Source organism: Marmota marmota, unplaced genomic scaffold (assembly GCF_001458135.2).
Source record: "Marmota marmota marmota unplaced genomic scaffold, marMar, whole genome shotgun sequence".
In the NCBI taxonomy this organism is placed as follows: domain Eukaryota; kingdom Metazoa; phylum Chordata; class Mammalia; order Rodentia; family Sciuridae; genus Marmota; species Marmota marmota.
The window spans coordinates 14241729-14258591 of NW_025999932.1; the positions used below are offsets into that span (position 1 = coordinate 14241729).

Consider the following 16863-nt stretch of genomic DNA (forward strand, 5'->3'; position numbering starts at 1 on the left):
GAGCACTTGCCTAGCATGTGTAGGCACAGAGTTCCATCCTTAATACCACAATAAAAATAAAATAAAGGCATGCTATATATCTACACTAAAAAAAAAAAAAAAAAAAAAAGACTGAATATGGCTGTGGCAGAGTTGGTTTTAAGACAACTTCTGCAACTCAAAATGATTCAAAGATACTACCTTATTAACATGGAAACAGTATAATGCATTCCATTTATTTATAAAAATAAAAGCTTTCTGAGATTGTAGCTCAGTGGTAGAGCACTTGCCTAGCATGTGTGAGGCCCTGGGTTCAATTCCCAGCACCACATAAAACTAAATAAACAAAATAAAGTTCCATCTATAACCAGAAACATTAAAACAAATAAATAAATAAAAATAAAAGCTTATAAAACTTAAAGTGATATTTTCCCATGTTTATACAAAGAACTCATAATTGTCCTGATAAGTGTTTGCTTTAAGATAATAACTATTTTGAAAAGCCTTCATATATTTATTTTTACCAAATGTAGTATTTAGTTATGTAAAATTTGCAAATATATATTAAACTTAATTATACTATTTTTATTTCAAGTTTCACAAGAAGATTGCATAAAGATAACAAAAAGGAAAAAGACGTTCTAAACATTTTTTCAGTTGCTTCTGGCCATTTGTATGAACGCTTTCTAAGGTAGGTACAATTTTTATCTAATGTTTTAAAGAAGTAATTCATGGCTCAGTTCCATTAGGAATAAAGGAATGGGGCAGGGGTTGTGGCTCAGTGGTAGAGTGCTTGCCTCACACATTGAGGCACTAAGTTCCATCCTGAGCACCACATAAAAATAAAAGTATTGTGTCCATCTACAACTAAAAAATATATATTTAAAAAAGAATAAAGGAATGTATAGGTAGGGGAAAAATTTTCTACCTCTTGTTTCCTTGATATTTAGTTTTATTTTGTACAGAAAACTAATAGTATTTTTTATATCCTGCCAGATATATACTATAGACAAGCATTTTTTTCTTTTTTTTTATTTTTTACCCAAATAGTAATAAATTGTATATTGCTCTGCACCTTGCTTTATTTTAAGTTGACAGTTATGAGGTAAGTATATTATTAAAATGCAGTAAAACTTCATGAGTTTGATTTGATTTGGAATAATCACTTTAAGGCTAGAAAATATGTAATTTGTAACAAGTGATAGGGAAGAAAAAATATGTACAGTGAATTTTCCTGTTTTAAAAACAGGAGGGAGATGGGAGAAGAGGATACATTTACAAAGTACAAGCGGATATTTTTTAACTGTATATGTAGAGGGGTCACAATACCTCAAAAAAGTTTGAATTATAGTGTTGATATTTTAACATGGATCTTTAAAAGTACTTTTGTACCTCTTCCATTAAAAGGTCTAGAATAGAAGCAAGAGGATCAGGCCTAGTCACAGATTCCTAGGTACTCTACTTGCAGGGAGGAGCAGATGAAACCCTGAGGCTCCAAGGAGGCTGCAGGCTTATGAGGGCTGAGGTCTCCTCCGCTCTCCTCCCTGTTGTTTCCTGCCTTTATTTTCCCTGGGCGTCCCTGAAGATTCCCCTTTGGGGGATGTTGGGCATAGATAAAAAGGGAGGGAAGAAACTGGGCACAAGAAAGTAGGGAACCACTTTAATCATAGGACCAGAGGGAAAGAAGCAGGTAGAAAAGCCAGTCAGAATCACTGTGAACTTCTTACTCTCACAGACTTGGATGAATCTTCATGATAAGCCACAGAGACAGTATTGCAGTGAGACATAGTGGCAGTACACCTGTAGTCCTACTAACTGAAGAGACTGAGGCAGAAGGATCACAAGTTCAAAGCCAGCCTGGGCAACTTAGTGAGATTCTGTCTCAATAAAATATCCGAAGGTCTGAGGATGTAACTCAGCAGTAGAGTACCCTTGGGTTCAATCCCCAGCGGGATGGTGGGGTAGGGAGATGGTTCCAGCTGCTATAGGAGGGTACATGGTAGGTGGGGCAATAAAAGGATGGGAGGGGATTAGACAGGAAGGGAGAGGGAGAAAAAAAGATCTAGGATAGCAAGAGGGTGGCCTGTGCAGTGAATTTACCAGTGTAGACAGGCATGTCATTCCAGGTTTGCAGACCTGATTCTAATCACAGCAGCGGAGCCATGGTTAGGTTGTGGCTCGGCTAGATACCACCATTTCAGACTGGCTTATTTGTCAGAAGAAACTAAAGCAGATTTGTCTCTGCCAAACATAGATTTCCACCCTTACACAGCACATGTCTGATCGGGCATAATATTTGGAAATATTTCAGTTCGATTCTCCACAATTCATAATAGAAAACTACAGATTCATGCCTTTAAATATTGAAGAGCTTTCTTAAAAGTAAGAGGGACTCCTATTAAAGTTAACTTATATTGAGTTTAATTTTTTTTATACAGAATTATGATGCTTTCTGTTTTACGTAACACCAAAACACCAGTGAAATTCTGGTTCCTAAAAAATTATCTCTCACCAACATTTAAAGTAAGTACATTACTCTTTTTCTAGAATAGCTAAAATTAAATTCATATAACATTTTCTTTTTTTAGAATGGGCCTTTTGAAATGTATATTTACTCAGATAACTATTTTAAAATATATTTTTATCTAGCTGAAGAAAAATTTTATGCAATTCTTATATTAAAGCCATGTTGAAAGAAAAATGACAGCAGGAAAGTATGTTTAAGCAAGTCAAGATCAAATGATTAGTTGGTTTTCATGACAATGAATATATAAATAAAATGTGAAATAGGAAATATATAAATATTTTCAATTAAGAAAGTTGGATTTTGTCATATTTTTATAAAGATAGACAGGAACATTCATAGTACCAATGGGGAAAAAAAAAAAAGAAAATTGTATTCTAGAAAATAGTTTTATAGTACTGAGAACTATCTTTATCAGAGTTGATTGATTGCTGAGATAGTGTGGACACTCTAGGCTCAGGCCATCAACATCTGTTACTCTTTACTGTGCCCCACACTGTGCTGCAGAGTGCACTGTTTCTCCATATTCACAGGTTTCTGGGTACTCTATGTATTATTCAGTTGTTCTTCATAATAATCTCATGTGGTAAGAAAATCAAGACTGGCCTAATCTAAGACTACCCCTTACCTTCCATAATTCCCTAGGACTCTTACAACTCAGAAAAGCAGTTATACCCAGTTTATTACCCCAAAAGTGTACCCATAAAATCAGTAAAGGAAAAGGTACAGAAGGTAGAATCCATAATCTCCCTGTTGTCCTCTCCCAGTGCAGTTGCACATATAGCATTTACTTCTCCTAGCAATAGTGTGGCAGTGCTCATGGAATATTGCCAAGCAGGGATCCTCACTTAGACTCTATTCTGACATTTTTTTAATTGGGGGTCAGCCATGTAGACCCAGCCTGCCTAACTGACCTCAGCTCTAGGCCCTGCAGAGGATATGTGATGTCTTGTGACCCAAGGTCTTTGGTAGCATAGACTATCTGGTGTGGCCTAAGGTCCCCAGAGAAAGACATTCTTATGAGGCAGTCATTCCATAGGTGGGGTTATCTTCTAGGAGTCAGAGTAAAGGGCCATGCCTCTGTGTGTGTGTGTGTGTGTGTGTGTGTGTGTGTGTGTGTGTGTGTGTGTGTCTCCCCTTGATAGCACAGGCCTGAAATAACTTACTAGGAACATAGTTAAGATTTGAATCCAAGCATTGTGACCTCAAAGGCCAGGTGCTTAACCACATAAAACAGCCTTTCTGTCTCCCACCACCAACAGGGCATCCTGTGCTTATCTAGTAATAGAAAAGTGGGGGAAAAAAAACTGAAAAATATAGACAAAAAGTTATAGTTTTGTTATTCTATTTAAAGTATTATTCTACTAACCAAATACTGCATGGGTGCTGGGTAACTACATAAACTGAGATAATCTAAACATTGTCTTAGCAGAAAATTATATTACTCATTAAAAAATAGTGCTAATTGTGAATTTAGAAACTTATGTCACTTCATGGCCAAAAGTAGTATCCTGTTTGAAATAAGTATTTTTTTCTACTGTAATTTGTTTCTTTCTGTTGAAATTTGTCTTTTGAAACTTCTTAGTGAAATATAACATGTACATAGAAAGGTACAGAAACCACAGGTGTGCAGCTTTCCTGAATTCTGAGTTGAAACACCTGTGTCACCAGCAGCCAGATGCAGAAGTTGCCAGCACTCTAGATCCATGCCCTCCATTATGGAAAGCCACCCCTTCTCTTCTTTCACACCTTTGCTGAAATTACACTTCCTTTGCTATAATCCTTTCTTGATTGCACTATGTGAACTCTAATTCCTTCTTACCTAATCACTTTATTTTCCTCCCCCACCCCTTTTTTTCTCCATAGCATCATCTTCTGTAGATAACAAATAATTTCATTTATTTTTTACCTGCTACTTCTTGAATGTAAGCTTCTCAAGGGCCATCATTTGTGTGTGTGTGTGTGTGTGTGTGTGTGTTTTAACTACTATATCCTTAGGGACTTCTACAGTGCCTGGCACATAGTTTGTGTTCAATGTTTGTGCATAGTTGCTGAAAAAAGTTTTTCTGATTTCTCCTCATGTTTTATTTTGAAACCAAATCAATGACTTTCGGCAGATATTCTAGCCAAAATTTTTAACATTTCAGTTCACAGATAAAATCAGTCTTTACAAAGTAAAAAAAAGTTAATTGAACATTATATTATTTTAAATCTACATTGTTCTTGCAAAAACAGATTGAAAAAATACAGTCATATAACCAGCAGCTCATTATGGATAAAAATTAAAGGAGAAAAAGCAAATTTTATATTTCCTAGCCCACCTTTTACTACAGCTTTGCCATCTTCCCTGTTTTTGTCCTCTTGAATTAAACTGAACCAATAATGTATTTCATTAGCTACTTCTGGGCTAAACAGGGAATAAGATGCACTTATACGCCTCATAATGTTTCCATTAGACAACAGAACATACACATGACGGTGGTCCCATAAAATTATAATAGGAACAGAAAAATTCCAATAGCCTAGTAATGTCAAAGCCTGTTAATATCATGGCACAACATATCACTCACATGTTTGTGGTGATGCTGATGTTAACCAACTGTGTCGTATAAAATATAGCACATACAGTTATGCTCAGTACATATTGCTGCATAATGATAACTACATTACTAGAGTATGTATTTACATTTTTTCATTGTTTTAAAGTGTATTCCTGCTTATTTAAAAAAAAAAAAAAAGTTAACTGTAAAACAGCCTCAGGCAGATCTTTTAGGAAGGTATCCAGAAAAAGGCATTGTTCTCACAGGAGATGACAGCTCCTTTTTAGGTTACTGCCCCAGAAGACCTTCATGTGAGATCAGACGAGTGTTATTGATGATTGTGACCCTGTGTAGGCATCCTAATATTATGTTTTTGTCTTAGTTTTTAACAAGGCAGTTTAAAAAATTGAAAAAGTTTTTATAAAAAAAATAGAAAAAGACTTTAAAAGTTTTTGAAGCAAAAATGTTTCAGTAAGGTAAGGCTAATTTATATTGAAGAAAGGATAAAATTTTATAAATTTCATAAAGCCTAAGTGTAGTGCTTATAAAGTCTGTAGTTGTGTTCTAGGCCTTCACATTCCCTTATCACCCATCTACTCAGCCAGAGCAGCTTCCAGTACTGCAAGCCCCATTCATGGTAGTTGCCCTATAGAGGATGTCAGTTTTTATCCTTTATGCTATATTTTACTTACCTTTTCTATTTAGATACAAAAATGTATATTATTTTATTTTAGTTGCCTCTAGTACAGCAGCAGACTGTACAGGTTTGAAGGCTAGAAACAACAGACAATACCATCTAGTTTTATATAAGCAACCCTGTGACATTTGCCATGACATAGTCACCAATGACACATTTCTCAAAACATATCCTTATTGTTGACACAGAACTGTGCTGCTAATATGTGCAAAGACATTGAATCAGGTGTCAGATATTCTGACTGGGGTAACCACCTTTTATGTGTAATTCCTGAATTAGTCATAAATCTCAAACATGGAACTTCTGTAGAGGATCTGATTTATCGATTTATAAATAATTTTGTACTTTTTTTGCATTTCTCTGATCAACCAATGGGTTAGTTTAATTATAAACTGTGTGATACAAGAGTATTCACAGGGTTTTCTTTCTGAAGTCAGGTTATCTCCAGTCAGACATGAGTAGTAAAATTATAAAAACATTTATCTTAACATTAATAAACTTGCTCGTTAACATAGTCCCTTGCTTAATGACAGTATATAGTTTTATGTATTTGTCACCATTTTCATATTTGTCATTAATAGATGGTGTTGCTCTGCTTCCTGCTAAACTATAACAAACACTTAGGATAACCAACTTGGAAGAGAGGTTTATTTTGGCTCACAGTTCTGGAGGTTTCAGTCCATGGTTATTTGGCCCTGTTGCTTTGGGCCTGTGGTAGCACTGTATGTCGTAGCAGGAGCACGTGGTTGACGAGGCCTTGTTATGTTATGGGAAACAAAAAGGAGTCCCTTCAAGAGCACACCCCAATGACCTAAATTCCTAGGCCCTACCTCCTAATGGTCCCACTACTTCTGAATAGTGCCATAGACTAGCAACCAGGACTTCCACTCATGGACCTTTGGGAGACACTTCCCAAAGAATTATGACTTTAGCATAGAATAATTTATAGAAGTAATATTTAGAAGTTTGTATAAAACTAAGCTTCTTTCTCTTCCTCAAGTGTATATGATTTTGTGTGTATGTTTTTAGGAGATAATTCCTCATATGGCTATGGAGTATGGATTCCAATATGAACTGGTCCAATATAAGTGGCCCCACTGGCTTCATCAGCAGACTGAAAAACAACGAATTATTTGGGGTTACAAAATTCTTTTCCTTGATGTCCTTTTTCCACTAGCAGTAGATAAAATTATTTTTGTTGATGCTGACCAGGTAATAAGATTAATTATTGTTTTTTAGTAGTGAACAAATTTCTTTTACACTTCTGTGTGAATATAAGGGGTTAATTTATGTTGCTCACTTTATTGTATTTGTTGCCATGCTACATAAACATATAAGTCATGATTGTAGTGCATTAGCAAAGTGCCTATAATTGAAAAATAAGTGGTCAGAATTCCAGGTGAAAATTGAAGGAATTGCAAGAAGTACCATTTATTATTTAGGACATGACAGTTTTCTATCTGTAACAGTTTAAGTCTGGGAATAAAAATAAATATATTAATCATAAGACTAGTTAAATGAATTCCTACAAATATAAGCTGAATTTTTTAAATTAACTATTTTTTCTTCCTGGAAAAGTTAACAGCAATGACAACCATCCTGTCATTTTTACATCTACAGTAGCATTCTTTGACATTAAACTAGTAACCAAATCCTCATCACTCTACTACTTAATGAAAATAATGCCTTGAATTTGCTCTCCCCATTAATGTTCTAAGCTTTAAAATTTATATCCAAAAATAATGACTTTCCCCTTTACTCTTTTCACTGCCTTTGTAATCATTAATTTGAAAAAAATTGGAAAACATAGAATTTCTAATAACAGTAATATATACATGTAAATGTAACATAAATGTTATATGTATATTAATTCAAATTCATATCCTCTATTAGAACAAAAGGAATATTTTAAAGTTCTATATTAGAATTTACTTATACTATACTTTTATTATACTAGTTTCCAAGTTGATAAATATGAACCATTGTAATTAAAACAAAAAACAGGCAAATGTAGATGAAGAAGTAAGCATTTCTAAACATTAGCTGATACAATTCTTTCTCCAATCTTCCCCTAACATAAAGTAAAATAAAACAAAATCCAACATTTTCCTTAAAGCTATTTAAAATAATCAAATTTTTCTTTGATTCAAATTTATGATTTTTAACATAATGATATTTATTATAAAATTATTTTCAAATATTACTCCACACATTGAGAAACTGAGGCCTGTGTACTTAGGTAATATTTAAACCCTTCCCAAAATGTATTTTATGTTAAAAAAAAAAAAAACTTTCTTACAAATGATGTAACATAGTATTCTTACTGGTAAGACTACTGTTTTATAGACTGAGAACATAAATTTCATGTTTCTTTTAATATGTAAGGACAAGAGGAATAAAACATTCAATGAATTCACAGCAAGTGAAAGCAACTTGAGGAAAATGTATCGTGCTCTGTAGCTATAGTAGGGTGATAATGATTGACAAACCCATAAAAAGGAAATATGTTATTTTACATTCTATTTTAATTACTTAGATAGTGAGACATGACCTAAAAGAACTCCGAGATTTTGATCTGGGTGGAGCTCCTTATGGGTACACTCCATTCTGTGATAGCCGCACTGACATGGATGGATATCGATTCTGGAAAACAGGATACTGGGCATCACATCTTATGAGAAGGAAATACCATATCAGGTGAGAAAATTTAAATAAATGAGATATTGAATTGTAGCATTCACTTTTCTTAGAAATTATGATAATGATAACCAGTTACATAGTGCTTATTACATGCCAGGTAAAAAATAAGTGTCTTTACATATATTAACTCATAAAATCTTTGTATCAGGTTTTGTAACACTATTATTATCTCCATTTTATAGATTTGGAAACTAAAGCATTCAGCAGTTATGTAACTTGCCAGGCTACCCTTGCTAGTACATAGTTTAGCCAGTTAAACCCAAGTGATAGGGCTCAAGTATAATGCTCCTAACCACTGTAGCATATTTAAGCTTGGTTTGCCAAATATTTAAATGACTGTACTATCTTCATAGCTGTTACTCTTTTGTAGGGCCATGAATTTCATGACAACTTGAAAATAACTTGTAGTAACTCTAGAACATAGGTCCTACCAGAACTATAACACCTTTCATACTCCATGGAAATAGTATTAGATATTGGGAGCAATTTTATGAAAGGACTTATTATTATTAGATCATAGGATGTTTGTAGTTAAATGAATAGCATTATTGTAGACATTCACTGGGGAAAGTGCAATTACATAAGCAACATAGGCTATCAATAAATATTCACTTTTGCAGTGCCTTATACGTAGTGGATCTCAAGAAGTTCAGGAGAATTGCAGCAGGTGACAGGCTCAGGGGCCAGTACCAAGCTCTCAGCCAAGATCCGAACAGTCTTTCAAATCTAGATCAGGTAAGTAAAATGTTAACAAAAATGTTTTAGTACATACATACACAGCTTAACATAACCATCATCATCTCAATGGCTTGCTGGCGTCACCTCTCAACCACTCTGTTCTGGCAAAAATGCCATGCGTCATTCCAACTCGGCTATGGCTCTCAGCAATCATCATTAAACTTACTCAGAGCTGGTGGTATAGCTAGGTGGTAGAGCAATTGCCTAGCATACATAAGACCCTGGCCCCAGCACCACATAAAAAAAAATACATATATCATACTTGGTTCCTCCCTGTGTGTATATGACAGGGCAGCAGGGAGTGAACAAGACTTGAAGCCAGGGATGCTTAACCACTGAACCACATCCCCAGCCTGTTTTTTTTTTTTTTTTGGAGACGGTCTCACTGAAAGCCTTGTGAAGTTGCTGAGGCTAGCTGTGAACTTGGCAATCCTCCTGATTCAGCCTCCAGAGCTGCTGGGATTATAAGCATGGGCCACCAGACCTTGTTTATACTCAATTCTTTCTTGTTCCCCTCCCATCCCCCATCTCAAAGACAAACTTGCTTCATGCAGTGTCCCTAGAAACACTTTTTATCCTTCCTCATAAACACCTTTTCCTCTTATCCCATGAACTTCTTCATTATTGCATCTGTTGCATACCTGGTAAGTGCAAGACACGCTACTAAGACCTGAGATAACAGAAAACAAAAGGATTCTTAAGTACATGATGCTTTCATTTTAATTGTAAGATAAATTTTTTAAAAATATAATTAAAGGTAATCAGTATCCCAGAGGAAAAAATTAAAATAGGAAATGATGATAGTTCAGAATGGTGAAGGAGTTGGGGTTTGTAATTGTAAATTGGGCACCCATATATCCCTACAAAGGTGACATTTGAGTGGATTTAAGATGGAGATGTAAAACTGACCATACAGATGATGTGACGATTCTACACGGAGGGAATACCTAATGCAAAATTTCCAAGATGGGAATAGGTCTTTACATGTTTGAGAAATAGCAAGGAAGGCCATTTAGCTATCCCTAAATGCCAAACCTGAAATAAAATTAGGGTGGAGAGGAGTACACCATGAGGGAAAAGGGTCCAGATTATGTATAAAGCTTAGGCATATTCTTTAAAAATCTAGTAAATGAAAAACTTAGATCAAAATATTAATGACTAGACCACACTGGTAAGGGACTTAATTAAAATTATTCTTGAAAATTAGGAGAACTCCAAATACTTACATATTCACATACAAAATAGGATCTTTTCAGTACTGCCAGTTAGTAGAAAACTGATTTAGGGTGCTTGGTAAACACCAATAACGTGCCAAATTTAGATTAAGATTACCACAATTTTTGTAATTTTCAGTTATTTTACCAGTAGATTATTTATTTATAAGTAATGTTTAGTCTTAACATATAATTAAAAGCTTGTGAATTTGACTATCATCTGCCTGTACTAAAGAAAGGACTCATTTTTTAAGCTTTCCAAGAACTCTGTGTTCTCCTAATATTGCATCAGCATATTTGGGGGATCACTGCCCTTATTCTGATGCAGTTTCACTTTCATTCCCACCAGTCCACTAAACACTTCTCACTAAAGTCTATTATCTTTTTACTAGGTAAAAGTATATAGTGAGCTCTTCTTTATTCTCATGTGCTTTCTTTACAACATGAATTTGTTGGCTGCCATAATACATTCCAAAATTTCAAGGTTCTTCCCTGATATCTGTTCGTTTCCTATAGTAGTTGTTTTGGTGAACCACTACTTTTTCTGTGCTTTCCAAATAAATGTTGCTATGCTTTGAGTCTCAGCTTGGCCCATTTCTCATTCTGTACCAACTCTATTAACAATCTTACCTTCATTCATCCTTTCAGTTTCCATCTTTCTACGAATAATTCCCAAATTTTATCTGTATCTTAGCTATCCCTAAATGCCAAACTCATATTTAAATCTACCAGGATCACCACATTAGTGCCCCAAACTATCTCAAAGTTAATAACTCAAGTTCTTTCCTCTTCCATTACCTGCATCAGCAAATACCACTTAGCTGCCTATCACAGGTTGTATTTCTCAGGAAACAAACTGACTAAAATGGAAATTAGTTTACAAAAGATTTACTAGGAAGTGCTCTCAGGACCAGCAAGTTCAGGGCAAGGAGTGAAATAGAATTGGTAAGATTCTCCAAATTCAAGAAGGTCTTGGATGAGTGATCCCTAGGGAGCTCTGAAGCTGTGATGGTCTTTCTAAGGTGGCAATGCACAAAGGTGGGCAAGGAACCCTGGTATTTATTTCTTCACATCAACAAATCATTGTATATAGGCTTTCCCAGGAAAAGGTTTGACCTTGGTGAGACAACTCTTCCCCCAGTGGTAGTTCTTAATGATAACTGACAGTTGAAAGTTGTCGGCCAGCAGCACTTGCCAGCAGCTAGTAGAAGTTTTCAGACTTGAATGGAGATGTGGGTGCTACATCATAGCATCTGTTATAGTGCACACTGTTCTATGTGAATCTACCTCTTTGAATAAATTCAACAGAAAACTTAAGAATGAAGTTAGTGGGACAACTTCAACTTGTATATCTGGAGCTGATTTATAGCCCATACTTAGACCCATTGTCTCTGCTCTCCATTCTGGATTCCCTTAACATAATGAATCACAAAGTGGTTCTGGATTGCTTGGTTGTGGAGGTTGTGGGGATAATAAGCACAACCTCCTTAAAAGAATCCGTGGGGATGATAAGAAGGGTCTTATCACCTTACTTTGTTCCCTTGAACCTGTGTAATTCTTATGAATGGTAACAACACTATATGATGGTTGTTGATTTAGAATATAATGCTGCATATGCAGAATGGCACCTTACCCTTGCAAAGTACTAACGTCAAGATAACACCTCTGGTGTCTTCAATAGACTGTTGAATTGCTCTTTCAGGCCAGCATCTTCTGTGTGGTATCATAGTGTGATAGGATTGTGAAATCTCATGGTCATATGCCCTCTGCCATGATATCTTTGTGCTGAGAGCCATAGCCAAGTAGGAATGGCATTTTTGGTTGAAAGGTGACCCTGCTCAGGGATTAGGGTGGCTCCAGGTTTAGGGTGGATCCTGCTGGGAATAGTGGGTATCCTGCTGCCTCAGGCGCCCGCTCCTTGAGTTCCTGTTGAGTTCTCGCGGGGTTCTGAGAGAATTGGTACGCAGAGCCCGGTGAAGGGAGTGTATTTTCCCAGAACGTGTGTGTAGAGTGCCGGTGAGAGTTCAGGAATAAAGAGTTGCTGTTTGAATCTACAAATTTTTGTGGTGGCTCGGTTATTTTGTGCCCAGACTGCAGCATCTTTGCTGTGTATTTGGTCTCTTAATCTAATACAGTATTATATCGAACCCTGTGTCAGTGGATAACTCCTTAAGCTCTTGGATAATGAAAGCACAGAAAGCAAACCCATACACAAAATATGTATATAGTTCAGTTCAGAAGAATTATGCTCTTTCAGGGCTGAAGGGGTCCAATGTAGTTAATTTGCCACCAAACTGCTGATTGATCTTTAAACTGCTGATTGATCTTTTCAAAGTATACGTTCAGCATTAGACCAGTATTGTTCTGTTCTCTTGGCAGCTGTAAGAGTTAGATCAGACTTGGGCCCATGCTATTGGGCCCATGCACGGTCTCCATCTCTGCTGTCATTCTACTCCACGCATGTGCCTATTGTGCCATTGGAGTAGCCAGGGACCAAGTCTAGCAGACATCAGCAGACTATCGTTTTGTCTGGTTTGTCATTTAGTGCAGCATCTCTATTAAGTGCTTTCTGGTGATGTTTAAGGTTCAGTACCCAAAGATTCATCCATAAACCTCCACTCCAGAATTCCTTTTCCTTAATCTTTCATTATTTGTCTTTCTGAGCCTCTTTACCATGACATTGGTAAATGTTATATCATTTACCATTTCAAGTGAATTCTGATTACATTCCAACTGTAGGCTACTTTTCTTTCTGTGCAAATCAAATGATGAAGAGTGTCATGTGAAGCAGTTAAAATAGTGCTTAAATATAAACTCATATTACTAAGTACCTCGTTTTTAAAAAAGAAAAAATGTCTGAAATAAATAACCTCAGCTTCCACTTAGAAAGTTAAGAGGAAAAGAAAAATTAAAACCAAAGTAAGGTCTCTGCTAATGGAGTAAGATGAGAAAAGCAAATATGGACTAGAAAGAAAGAAATGATCATGACTAGTAAGTGACATTACCTTCTATGTGGAAAACCCAAAAGAACCATCAACAAAAACCTTGGAGTGATAAGGAATGATAACTCAGAAACAAGATAGTAAGTTAATATACCAAGGTGAAATCACTTTCCCATATGTCATCAATAAACAAGTGGATTTGGGGCTGGGGATGTGGCTCAAGCGGTAGCGCGCTCGCCTGGCATGCGTGCTGCCCGGGTTCGATCCTCAGCACCACATACAAACAAAGATGTTGTGTCCGCCGATAACTAAAAAATAAATATTAAAATTCTCTCTCTCTCTCTCTCTCTCTCTCTCTCTCTCTCTCTTTAAAAAAAAAAGTGGATTTGAAATTTAAAACAATAGCATTCATAATAGCATTTAAAAAGTGAAATACTTTCTCTGCATCTATTGAGATGATCATATTTTTTTGCATGTATTGAAAATCATTCGACAAAATACAGCACTCCTTCATGTTCAAAACACTAGAAAAACAAGGGATAATAGGAACATATCTCAGCATTGTAAAAGCTATCTATGCTAAGCCCCAGGCCAACATCATTCTAAATGGAGAAAAATTGAAAGCATTTCCTCTAAAAACTGGAACAAGACAGGTATGCCCTCTTTCCCCACTTCTGTTTAACATAGTTCTTGAAACACTAGCCAGAACAGTTAGATGGAAAAAATTAAAGGGATATAGATAGGAAAAGAACTCAAACTATCACTATCTGCCAATAACATGATTCTATACTTGGAGGATTCAAAAAATTCCACCAGAAAACTTCTAGAACTAGTAAATAAATTCAACAAAGTAGTAGGATATAAAATCAGCACCCATAAATCAAATGCATTTCTGTATATCACTGATGAATCATCTGAAAGAGAAATTAGGAAAACTACCCCATTAACATTAGCCTCAAAAAATAAAATACTTGGGCTGGGGATGTGGCTCAAGTGGTAGCGCGCTCGCCTGTCATGCGTGCGGCCCGGGTTCGATCCTCAGCACCACAAACAAACAAAGATGTTGTGTCTGCCAATAACTAACTAACTAAATAAATATTTAAAAAAAAATACTTGGGAATCAACAAAAGAGGTGAAAGTTCTCTACAATGAAAACTACAGTACACTAAGAAAAGAAATTAAAGAAGATTTTAGAAGATGGAAAGATCTCCCTTGTTCTTGGATAGGCAGAATTAATATTGTCAAAATGACCATACTACAAAAAGTACTATAGAGATTTGATGCAATTCCAGTCAAAATCACAATGACATTCCTCATAGAAATAGAAAAAGCAGTCATGAAATTCATCTGGAAAAATAAGAGACCTAGAATAGCTAAAGCAATCCTCAGCAAAAAGAATGAAGCAGGTGGCATGACTATACCAGACCTTAAACAATACTACAAAACAACAGTAACAAAAACAGCATGGTATTGGCACCACAACAGACTGGTAGACCAGTGGTACAGAATAGAGGACACAGCCCTCATAATTACAGTTATCTAATATTAGAGACATCAAAAACATACATTGGAGAAAAGATAGCCTCTTCAACAAAAGGTGCCGGGAAAACTGGAAATCCATATGCAACAAAATGAAATTAAACCCCTATCTCTCACCATGCACAAAACTCAAAGTGGATCAAGGACCTAGGAATTAAATCAGAGAACCTGTGTCTAATAGAATAAAAAGTAGGCCCAAATCTCCATCATGTCAAATTAGATCCCTTACTTCCTTAACAAGACTCCTATAACACAAGAATTAAAGTCAATAATTAATAAATATGATGGATTCAAACTAAAAAGCTTCTTAGAAAAAGAAACAATCAGTGAGGTAAATAGAGAGCCTATAGCTTGGGAGCACATTTTTACCACTTGCACATCAGATGGAACACGAATCTCTAGGGTGTATAAAGAACTCGAAAGGCTAAACTCCAAAAAACAACCCAATCAATAAATGGGCCAAGGACCTGAACAGACACTTCTCAGAAGATATACAATCAATTAACAAATACATGAAAAAGCGTATAGCATCTCTAGCAATTAGAGAAATGCAAATCAAAACTACTGTAAGATTTCATCTCACTCCAGTCAGAATGGCACTTATTAAGAATACAAACAACCATAAGTGTTGGCAAGGATGTGGGGGAAAAGGCACATTCTTATATTGCTGGTGGGACTACAAATTGGTACAACCAATCTGGAAAGTGGTATGGAGATTCCTTAGAAAACTTGTAATGGAACCACCATTTGACCCAGCTATCCCACTCCTCGATCTATACCCACAGGACTTAAAAACGGCATACTACAGGGACACAGCCATATCAATGTTTATAGCAGCACAATTCACAGTAGCTAAATTGTGGAACCAATTTAGATGCCCTTTAGTAGATGAATGGATAAAGAAACTGATATATATACACAATGGAATATTACTCAGCATTAAAAGAGAATAAAATCATGGCATTTGCAGGTGAATGGATGGAGTTGGAGAATACAATGCTAAGTGAAGTTAGCCAATCCCCAAAAACTAAAGGCCAAATGTTTTTTATCTGATATGTGGATGCTAATCTGTAATGGGGATGGGGGTGGAAAATGAAAGGAATGGAGGAACTTTAGATAGGGCAAAGGGGATGGAAGGGATGGGGATAAAAAAGACAGTGGAATGAGATGGACATCACTACATGTATGAAGACACAAATGGTGTGACTCAACTTTGTGTACAACTGGAGACATGAAAAATTGTGCTCTGTGTGTGTAGTGTTAATTGAAATGCCTTCTGTCATGTATAATTAATTAGAATAAATAAGACAAAAAATTAAGATTTTTAAAGACTTTATTTTTTTAGAGCTGTTAGGTTTACATAAAAATTATACAGAAGTTAGAGAATTCCCATATTTCTGGACTCTATTGTCTATTTTTCTATTTCAAATAATATCACACTGTCTGGATTACTGTAGCTTTTTGAAAAAATTATTTTTATTCTAAAATACATGATAGCAGAATGTATTTTGGTTCATTTTACACAAATGGAGCACAGCTTTTCATTTCTCTGGTAATATACAATGTAGAGTTGCACTGTATGTGGTAGTCATACATGTGTGTAGGGTAATGATGTCCATCTCATGTAGCTTTTATAGTAAGCCTTCAAAAGCAGTAATGAATAAATTTCTCATGCTAATGTAAATGGCATAGTGGGTTTTTCTTATTTCCAATTCCAGTTATTCATTTCTGATGTATATAAGAGTAGTTGACTTTTATGTATTAACTTTGTGTCTTTTTTTTTTTTTTTGTGAGTTTATATATTTTTTATTTATTTATTTATTTATTTATTTATTTATTTATTTAAATTTTTTATTGTGGGTTGTTCAAAACGTTACAAATTTCTTGGCATATCATATTTGACACTTTGATTCAAGTGGGTTATGAACTCCCACCTTCACCCCATACACAGATTGCAGAATCACATCAGTTACACATCCATTGATTTACA

The 16863-nt window shown here is 35.5% G+C and overlaps 1 protein-coding gene across 1 annotated transcript in view; it reads left to right on the forward strand.

The window, feature by feature from the left end:
* The window catches only part of Uggt2 (UDP-glucose glycoprotein glucosyltransferase 2), a 223718-nt gene that overhangs the window by 187136 nt on the left and 19719 nt on the right, over positions 1 to 16863 (forward strand). Inside the window, exons 34-38 of the mRNA XM_048800999.1 lie at positions 575 to 670; positions 2418 to 2502; positions 6770 to 6952; positions 8277 to 8437; positions 9061 to 9175. Coding sequence (XP_048656956.1) covers positions 575 to 670; positions 2418 to 2502; positions 6770 to 6952; positions 8277 to 8437; positions 9061 to 9175 — 640 coding nt within the window. The remainder of the gene's footprint in view (positions 1 to 574; positions 671 to 2417; positions 2503 to 6769; positions 6953 to 8276; positions 8438 to 9060; positions 9176 to 16863) is intronic.